This window comes from Mytilus edulis, chromosome 3, assembly GCF_963676685.1.
Source record: "Mytilus edulis chromosome 3, xbMytEdul2.2, whole genome shotgun sequence".
NCBI lineage: Eukaryota > Metazoa > Mollusca > Bivalvia > Mytilida > Mytilidae > Mytilus > Mytilus edulis.
The window spans coordinates 27,555,496-27,566,303 of NC_092346.1; the positions used below are offsets into that span (position 1 = coordinate 27,555,496).

At 30.9% G+C, this 10,808-nt stretch overlaps 1 protein-coding gene across 2 annotated transcripts in view; it reads right to left on the reverse strand.

The window, feature by feature from the left end:
• The window catches only part of LOC139516125 (uncharacterized), a 50,810-nt gene extending 40,005 nt beyond the window's left edge, over window positions 1-10,805 (reverse strand). Inside the window, exons 1-3 of one of the 2 annotated variants that reach the window (XM_071305996.1) lie at window positions 10,680-10,805; window positions 2,837-3,191; window positions 707-895 (exon numbers count right to left, since the gene is read on the reverse strand). In XM_071305996.1, coding sequence (XP_071162097.1) covers window positions 707-895; window positions 2,837-2,852 — 205 coding nt within the window. In that variant the 5' untranslated portion in view covers window positions 2,853-3,191; window positions 10,680-10,805. Of the gene's footprint in view, window positions 1-706; window positions 896-2,514; window positions 2,543-2,836; window positions 3,192-10,679 lie in introns of those variants that run through there. The other variant, XM_071305995.1, reaches the window with a different exon arrangement.
• Window positions 10,806-10,808: the final 3 nt, after the last annotated feature.

A 10,808-nucleotide genomic window follows, 5' to 3' on the forward strand; every position in this document is an offset into this window, starting at 1 on the left:
TTGGACAACAGTATAGTAGCTCAATACAAAACTTTGATCAATATCTATACTCTCAAAATTGTGTATGTTAAACAAATACTGAAGTACAAAATGTACAACTATCGGCATAGGTAATCCTTAAAATAAGTGTAATTTGGTTGAAGGTGGTACCCAACAAGTATTTACTTTGACCCTTTGACAAAAAGAGAAGCTTTCAGAAGCTTAATATTCACTTCACAACACAATAAAATTAAAATGTTGAGCTGATTTCACAGAGTTATCTCCCTGTAGTGTTAGGTACCACCTTTAGACAGGACAATTAATCACCTAAGGCTCAGCAAATAAAAACCCTAAGCCTGAAATACCACACTATATACCCTGACTGAAACAATATATAATGTAGTTTATATCTTATACAGCTGAAGTTCATATGAATATGCCGAAAAAATCATGGGAGAAATGGATAAATTTTTCCATCCAGAATGCATTAGAAAAATGTTGGCTAATGAAGTTAGTTCCTTATGTGAAAACAGTGGGAAGTATGGGTATAATGTGGCCCCATCACTTGTTGACACTACAGAACTTTGGTATTACTTAAAGAATTGTTCAACCATATTTTGTCTCAAATTTATGGTTCATGGATACAACATTAATTAAGTATTCCATAATTTTACGTGGTTCTATGCTATTCATTTTTCATATTTTCTTCTTTGACCTTCTGTCTTACCTTTTTTATTTGTCTTCTTTTTATTGGCTTGTTTAGTCTGTTTAGGCTCAGATGACTTTTTTGGTGTTACTTTTGAAACATTTTCTTTGTCTTTTTTCTGTTGAGTGTTTTGAATATCTTTTTCTATGAAAATTACATCATCATCAGCATTGTCTGATTTTTCCATATTTGAAACTGGAACTTGATCAGCTGAAAAAGTTATTGAAAAGGTAAGCAGAAATTATTTCCATTTGAATAAAACATTTTTAGATGGAATTTTTCCAAGTAAACAAGAGTTATCTCCCATTATAACATTTATTTATTGTACAGTTGAATATCTGACAAGGCAGCTTTCTGTTCCTTCTGTTTTAGTTTAGTGGTTTTTCATGTGACCAAGTTTGGACAAAATATCCACAATGCAGATATAAAGACTTTACAGTGACTTAAAAAAGGTTTCAAAAACTATATTTGTAAGTCCTATTTTTTTTTTGAATCTGCTTAAAAATCATAGACATTCTATCATGAGGTATTTCCTTGATAATTTTTTTTAAATCTATTACATATTCTAGAAAAAAGAATGGTTCTGAAGTAGCATTGTTAGTCTAATAAAATTTATTAGTGTAAAAGTCAATGAAACATGAAAACACATGACACCAAACAAAAGAGGTCAACAAATGGTCTTTAAGGTGGTACCTAACACTACAGGGAGATAACTCTGTAAAATCAGCAGAACGTTTTAATGACATTGTGTTCATATGGGAATATTATAAAGCTTCTCAATGATCAAAATAACTGTTTGTCAAACTGTTTGTCAAAACCAGTGTAACTTTTCTGATTAAACGGTTGGTTGAAATTTTTTGAAATTTTTATATTTTTGTCGAAGGGTCAAAGTAAATACTTTGTCAAAATTTAAAGAAAATTAAACGAGCCAAATTAATTTTAGTTAAAGTGTTAGGTACCACCTCAACAAGAAAATAGTGTATAACATGTGAATGATTCCGATTGGAAAATATAGTACCATACCTTTTCGAATTTTATGTACTCCACATTGTTATTCAACACAATATATTTTCCTTTCAGCATGAGTCATTTTTTTTAAATTTACATTTTATTCTCTAAATGTGTGGTGCCTACTGTAGGCAGACGTTTCAAAATCAGAAAAGTAAGATGCTATTTTGACTGTAATCCACATGCAATGAATAAAATCCTCTAACAATTTTTAAAACAAAATTACATCCCTGGGCAAAAGGGTCACTCAATAACAACCCGTAGACAGTTCCCAAAACTTACTAGACTGAAATACATATTCTCAAACCTTGCCTTAATTTCTTCAGATTTTGATAAGGGCCCCAACAAATTGTGATGTGAACTGGAAATTCTTTGGCCGCTGATGTTCTATGGTCTTATTTTGAAGTTAGAGTTCTTTGACACGGTTTAGAATCTTTAGTGATCAATGTTACTACATCTTACTACTATACAAGGTGATTCCGTTAAAAATTTCACATAACAAGAATTATTTTATAATGAAAACTGGTGACTTGGAATATACCCCTAAAATATAATCTTTAAATTGGATTTACGTTTATACTTTGGATCTAGACAAAAACAGTGTTTCTCAATTACATTTTAAGGGTAAAAATTTCTGAACGTAAATAGTTTTGAGAAAGAAACAATATTGGTTAAAAAGGGTGATACATGTACCTGACTTTGACTCCAGCGTGAAAGTTTATGTATTGAGCGCTCATCCATAACCATCTATGAAAATATCCACTTTTAAGTATATACACATACTTTTTACTAATTAGCATAATTAGTATATCTGCACTTACCATATACAGACATCATTATAATGTCCTGATAGTCTTGATAATCCTTATAATCTTGATAAAATCTTAAATTTGGGGAAAACATGATGAGAATAAAACATCGAAAACTTAATCGACCAAAATTATGCGAATAATGACCAACTTAAGCCATACTGGTTAATTTAATATAATTATATTCATGATTAAAGTATCCTTGAAATAATTGGAACTTTGTGCAAAGGGTTACAGTTGGTTTCAAATTTTCGTGATCAATTTTTATCAATAGACATGATCTACAATCCATTTCAATGACCTTGACTTAAATACCTGGTAATAGCATTGTTACCTGTTTTATCTGCCATTGTCCTCAATCTTCTTACAGGACAGCTTTATTTATCATTAGATCACCTAGTCTGTGGTTCTGTGGTCTCTTCCGGAATTAGTGGAATAAATGACAGACAGGACCAAAGTATTCAGCTTTCGACTATTTATAAGTTAGTACAAGTAGTTTTGCTGACAAAAGTCTTCCAAAATAAAATAATTCTGTAGACTCTCTACCAGAATATAGTATTGGTGTGATTCTCCACTATTAACCCTGTAATCTAGCTGCCTTCGGCCTAGTTAAAGATCACAACCACAAGGCTTTTTCCAAGACCAGATCTTTTTCATTCAGACCAGAAAGTCGTCAATTTCACTCCTACCTGAAATAAAATAAAGTACAAGAAATTAAATACATTTTATTTCCTCTTTTATGATAGACTTTATAATAGTACCTGCACTTGTAGGGTCTTAATAAAATTAAATAACCCAAATAAAATAAACTTTTTGTACATGTAATTCTTAATCATACCAATTGTTTATGTATATTTTGTGACAGATTTTTACGCTCTTCGTAATCCACTGGCAATATACTTTTTAAATGTGACAATGTTAAAAAAAAGTATGAGGGCGATTATTGTACTCAAAATTAATCAGTTTTCCAAATATAATAACTAACCAATAGTGACACCATGATGACCAATTTGATTAACATTTGAATAAAAGGTTTAATTTTTTTTAATCAGACAGCATTTAAACAACAGGAGATACTTCACAGAGAAATTCATACAACTATTTATTAGACCATTGGTTTTCCTATTTGAATTGTTTTCCGTGGGAGCCAAGGCTCCATGTTGAAGGTCGTACTTTCACATAAAATGGTTTTTTTTACACATTGTAACTAAGATGGAGAGTTGTCTCATTGGCACTCATACCACATCTCCTTATTTCTAATTCATAAATGGGTAACCGAATAAAACACAATTTCTTTCAATTTTAAAAATTAGAGTGGGGTGCTCATTTTCGCCATATCTTTCCATGTTTTCTTCAGTTTATGTTCAGGTCTTTATGTTTTTGAAGTGTACTGATATTTCTAAATGAAGATAACTTCAAGTGCAAATTATTCTTAGCTTGAAAACGTGTTTGTTTTGAGAAAAATCATCTGAAAAGTGTGATTAAAGGGTGTTTGAAATTTCCTGATTTTTTGTCAACAGGGGACACATATTCGCCATTTTTACACATCTATTTCAAACCAAATAACTGCAGCTTTAAACAATATTTATCAAATAAATTTCATTATAGATGAATAGCAGACATTTGAAAGGTGTAAAAAACTGAAATTTAGAGCAATCAGTCATAGAATTACTGAGAAATACTTATTTGAATTTTTTTTTTTCATTCAGGAAATTTGCTGAAAATCGTTGTCCGTTTTTCGGTCCTTTGCGGTTAATGCTGAAATTTTGTCTCATTTTCAAAAATAACCATATTTGTTTTAAAAATATAATTTAACGGCATATTTCTTCCATTTCAACCATCCTTTGAAGTTTTTACACCTCAAAATCATTAAACGGCGAAATTGTGTCCACGGCGAATATGGGCGCCCCACTCTAACTGTTTTTTACTATCTTGATTTGACTAGCCTTCAGCAAGTTGTAAAATTTCTAAAGAAGAAATCAATGAATTATTAAAAATCATATCGGACAAAAAAACCCGACTCATTTCAACAAAGCATAAAAATTCACTATCGGCTATAGATATCTACTAAACTGAAGAATAAACCTTTATCCACGATCTTGTAATAAAAAGCTCAAAACTCTTCCTTTGAACACAAAAGATGAAAAAAACCCTTACAAACGAACATAATAATTTATCTTTAAATGTTAACAAAAAGCTGAAATATTGAATTTTCTAATGAAAAGAAATTTATGAGCATAATGCTTATATTGTATTAGGCTACCAAAAGGGTCTATGCAAACAAATTTTTACACGATGTGTAGTTTGGTGCCTGAAAAGAAAGTTTCTCTATTGGAAAAACATACAATGAACTAAATACATTGTTATTTCAACCTACATGTAATGAATATAGTCATAGGACTGAGAGACAACAGAAGGCTTTCTTGATCCCCAGGCGTGTATTGATTTTCTTTAAGGCTATGTGAAAATCAACACATGGTATACAGAAATTGACATGATAATATGTAAGAAGCATGTATATTAATAACCTACTCAAGTTGATCATCAACATATTAGATATCTCTTTCAGCCTTAATGTTGATTTCATGACACTATAACTGGCTGTTGATGAAGTTTTCCAGTGGGACATGAAGGGGAAGGGGATCAAAATTTTTAAAGAGATTCTCATAAACAATTAAAAAAGTAAACCATTTTTTTTTCACCTTTCTTTGATCCTTTTGTTCATAATAAGCTTTCCATCTCATTCCATGAATACACTGCATAAAAATTAGAAATGAATCCATTTCTATTTTATTTAGTATACATAAACTGAGGCATGTAAAGTTTACAGAGACTTGAATTCTGAGACAATGCCTTATATAGTCTAAAATTGCTTTGACAGCCTTTTTAAAACTTGCTTGAGCTTAATGAGCTAGGGCCATAAAAGCACAGAAAAAAAAATCAAAATTACTGACCCAGACTTTGGTCTGCAAATTTCTGTCTCACAACTGTAATAAACCCATTTTCATTTATTTCTCACACAATGTGATAGTCTAGGCTAGTATTGAATACTGCCTTACTTCGAACCAATCTTACTGGACTATTCCTCGTGTTACAAGTTTCTTCCAAGCTGTTAAATTGTGAAATTAATGTATACTTGTACTCATGTAAACTGGTAAGTGAAAAATAAATATGTTGACTAACAGGTGTATTCATAATCCTGCAACATATTGTCAATAATGTTTAGACATACATGTACCAGTATATTAACCTCAATTACATGTGTTAAATAAAGTTACAATAATGAAAAATATAATTTTCTCATTGTTAAAGGCCAAACAGTGTCAGACTTATAGTTGATTATACAATGTAGGTACCAGTCTTTTATTAAAACTCCAGTTTCCAGTGCATGTCAAAACATAGAGGGAAAGAAAACAGTCCATTTTTTTCTGAATTTTTTTCTGGACTCAATTTTTTCTGTTTGATTATAGGTTATGCTGAATTGAAACATATATATATATTTTTGATATCAATCCAGGAAAGTGGAAAGAAATAATGTTTACTGCAAGTGGTGCTGCCTAGTAAAAATATCAAACAGAGAGAAAAAAAATGTTTTAACTTTAGGGTTATGGAACTTTTTATTCTTAGTGGCATGACACACTTTTTTTCGATTAAATCACAATTTCACATTATTTCATACATTTTGTACATGACATGAACATGAATTTTTTTTCTATGTAGCATTTTTTACTTTTTCATTTTCAAAGATCAGCTGTTTTGCAACCAATCATAACTTATATCCCCTTACAATTACAAACATTATATGTTATTCAGGTCTCAGACAGGGTATATACTGTGACATTCCCGGCTTATAGTTTATATCCCCTAAGCTGATGGTGAAGGGGATATAAGCCCTATGCCGGAAATGTCACAGTATATACATGTACCCTTTCTGAGACCTGAATTTCACATATATTATGGATTACCCCTGACTTAATGTTATTTTCCAGTGCAGGTATTTTTTGACAACACACATATATATATTGAAAAACCCAACCTGATAGTTTCAGCCTGGCATACGTGAAGGATTTTCTAATTTGCTGTGAACATAATTTTATCGTGTATATAATAATTTATAATAACACTTTTAACAATAAGTATAAATATTAAAAGTGTAAATTGCGTGATTTTGTATCAAAAAATGAAAATGAAGCACGTCATTATTTTCCCTCTGTGAGAGTCTGATAGCTTTTGACTATGTCACATAGTAACTGGTGTTATGATGACGTTTTTGAGGTTCCAATTGGGGATAAAAACGTCGTATATACCCTGGCAATTTCCTGAATATATACTGACATCTCTGAGTTGTTATCCAATCACAAACCTCGACACATTTGTATTCCGTAATATATATATATATATATATATAAGTGCTTACAAAATGTTCCCTTTTATAGCATCTGAAATCAGTTCTGGGGTTCATATTTTAGTTTCCTATGTTGTGCTTAGAATATTGTTGACTTTTAAGTTTTGGTCATTTTTCATCATTATAATAATAATAATAATTAAAAGCCAATTGTTCAGAGAACAATTGAAGGTACCAGTTAATATCTATTTTGATATTAAAATATTAAAATCAGTCTAAAATGTTAGTTCATATGGCTTTATGATGTATAGATATGAATTTAAAGCAAAGGTCAAAATCTAGAACGTCAAATTAAACTATGACCTTGACCTCAATTTGAAGGTCACAAACTGAGGATATCAAATCAAAAGACCCTACGTATGGTTAATAAGTTATATCACTTTACACATAATTTTAGATATGATAGGGGCAAAAACTCCCATTCATTGTCTACGCACCCTTTCAACTAAAATTATTAAGTTACAACATGTCGCAACTAACAAATTAGTCAAAATAATTTGTCAATATCTTATACGGTTTCTGGAAATGAGTGGAAATAAGCCTAATTCAAAAATTAGAATATGACCTTGACCTTTGACCTTGACCTAATTTTCATTTTTTTGGACCAAGGACCTCAAATCAAAAGATCCTAGGGTTCTATCACTTATGGTGTTCCAGTTTAAAATATATTTCAAAATTTCAAATACAAAAGGGGAAATAACTCTCATATGGAGCGTTCATATTGCTTCGGTCCAAATTGGACAAATCATGCGAAGGATATAACGAGCAATTTTATAAAATAAATTTGTCGTAATCTCTTACGGTTGCGAAGGAGTCGTGATCACAAGGAAAACAGTGTTTGGGGAGATAACTCCTACAAAGAAAAGTATTCGGTTACGCAGGGTAAATTTCAAAAGCGCATAAACTGTTCGATATCATATACCAAATATCTAAGCGACATATTGCGAAACAAATGTTTATCGCAAGAACAAAATTTGGCGGAAGAAAAAAAAAATAATCAGAAGAAAAACAATGGGTCTTTCCACAGAAAAGTGGAAAGACCTAATAATTCTTTATTTAAAGAGGGTTACACAGTTAGCTGTAAAGCTAGTCTTCCCTGAGGCCCTCATGTAAATAGGCGGGAATGATCAGCTTGTCATTATTGCCATTGTCAGACTTATGAGTTGAATATCCTATTTTTGTATCTTCTGCCCTCAATTTTTTAATCCTAATAAAAAAAAAAAAAAAAAATGATCAACAGTTTTTGTCCTCAAAATTATGACCCATTACCTCCATGAAAATGATACTTACATTATCTACATGTAGTTGGCATGCTTCAACTTAGGCTGTTAAGAATTTACACATTATTTTTTCTCATCATTGGAAAAAATTGGAAATATTATGATGTGTAAACCGATACAATAGAAAAAAACATCGTCTCATTCTAAGCTACAGTTTTGTATACATTTGTACGTAAATGACATGTAAACCAAATTAATAACAAAATATATATACATGTATGCATTACTGATTGATTCTATGTAAGAAATTCTAGAATCAATATTGAATGTGAGAAAACAGGAATTATTTTTCACATGTGCTAATTGAAAACAATGACAAATGTTACAATATTGACATAAATATCAGGAGATATTGAGATATAATTGTCGATGAAACAACTAACCAGCAGAGCAAAGAAAAAGGAAGTGATCTACTTAAGGTCATCGAAATTGTCACCATGGTCATGTCAGGATTAAAACAGGGAGTCTGCTTGTTTACTTATATGTAGCACAGTTCAGTGTTCTCCCCAGAAATTTTGGATATTATCACATTTGGCGTAAAAAAAAATGCATTTTTTTCAATGTAATTTGTCGCGTTGTGGCAATGCTCTACTTCCATGGTCGTGTATAATCAACACTTTTTTACACAAATATGTACTTGGTCTGGTTGTTTACTCATACATGTATGTAGAGCTCTTAGTATCTTGTTTTTACCCATACATTAAATAAAAAATAAGAAGATGTGGTATGATTGCCAATGAGACAACTCTCCACAAGAGACCAAATGACACAGAAATTAGCAACTACAGATCACTGTATGGCCTTCAACAATGAGCAAAGCCAATAGTCAGCTATAAAAGGCCCCTAAATGACAATGTAAAACAATTCAATGAGAAAACTAACGGCTGAATTTATGTACTGGACAAGCTCCTTCTTGCATTCACTCATACATAGAGCTCCATCATGTATTTGAATTGGAAAACCGCGCAGACAATTTATCAGACCAAAAAACAAAATGTTTAGCATTTTGCATCAGATTTAATATAATAAAAAGGAGTTAAGGTTAAAACACCAAAGAAACAGCAACCCCCCCCCCCCCCTTTCCAAAAATAATAAATAATAAGAATGTGTCCAAAGTACACGGATGCCCCACTCGCAATATCATTTTCCATGTTCAATGGACTGTGAAATTGGGTACAAAATCTAATTTGGCATTAAAATTAGAAAGATCATATCATAAGGCCATGTGTACTTTCAACTTCATCAAAAACTACCTTGACCAAAAACTTAAACCTGAAACTCTGACTTTCATTTTCTATGTTCAGTGGACCATGAAATTAGGGTCAAAAGCAAATTGAATATGTTTAATGAATATTAAAGATTGATTCCAATTGTTATCTTTCAGTCAAAGCATTTGGTTTAAAGTGACCTTATGTGTGCTTTGATAGGTGGGCATAAAATCTAATCAGTATGTCAAAAAAAGGGATGAATAGTTTAATATGGGGACGAAGTCCCCATTAACAGTAGAAAATTCAATAAAAAAAAAAAATTCGGGAAAATTTCCTGAATTTTTCATTGTACTAATGAACTCAAAATCGTTCAATTTTTTTTTATGTCATGTTTTGAAATCCCGGACCTGCGCAGAAATGTACAATATACTTCCTTTTTCCGGTCTCGTTTGTAGGAAACTTTGAGTAAAATATATATTTATCAGTCTAGTATAAAATAGGAAGAAACGCGCAATACCAATTTCATTTTTAATAATTCCTTGATATGAAAAAACGTTACCTAATGATAGCGTTTCTTTGTTTACATTGCATATGACGTCATAATTTAAATAACGTCACAACTAAAATCCCTAACAACAGAACCAAACTCGGAAACGTTACGGCATTTCCGTTTCTTTTTTTTTTTTGACAAATAATTAAGTTACAAAAAAATAATTCATACAGACTTCGTCCCCATTTACAGGTAATGCCTGCCTCATATTAAGGATAACTTCTTTAAGACTGCATAGATAAATGATAAAATTAACATTTTTCCATAAACCATTCTTTATTCTTTAATACATATAAATATCGGATAAATTAAAGAATAAAGAAAGAAAGATGTTTGAAAAATGTTATTGTTTATAATTACTTTTTTTCATAATTAATAATATCCTATTTGAACCATCAGTCACATTTAACATACTAATTAGGCAATAATTAAAATAATAAAAATCTGTTTTATAAATTATTCATCCATTATTTACTTGGTAAAAATAAATAAAAACATTTAATATATTTCACATACATTCAAACTTTTATTTTTTGTACTGTGTACTTGATACACTAATTTTTTTTTTATCTAATCCCATAGCTAATTATTTTTTTTTTAAGATTGCTGAACCGCAAAAAATCTACCCGTGTATATTGTGACAGCAACACTAAACAGTATACATGAATTTTGGCTAATTGTCATCCTAATAATTCAATTTGCTTCATAAGCCATTGCAATAGTTTAAAACTTACAGACTTAAGGTAATATCGTTGACCGAACTGAGCCCTAGAAAAAGACTGCTTCTTCCTCGTACCTTGTCCCAGAAAAATGTTATTTTCGTACCTTGGACTGGATCCGATGCGACGACTGGTAACCAGTTG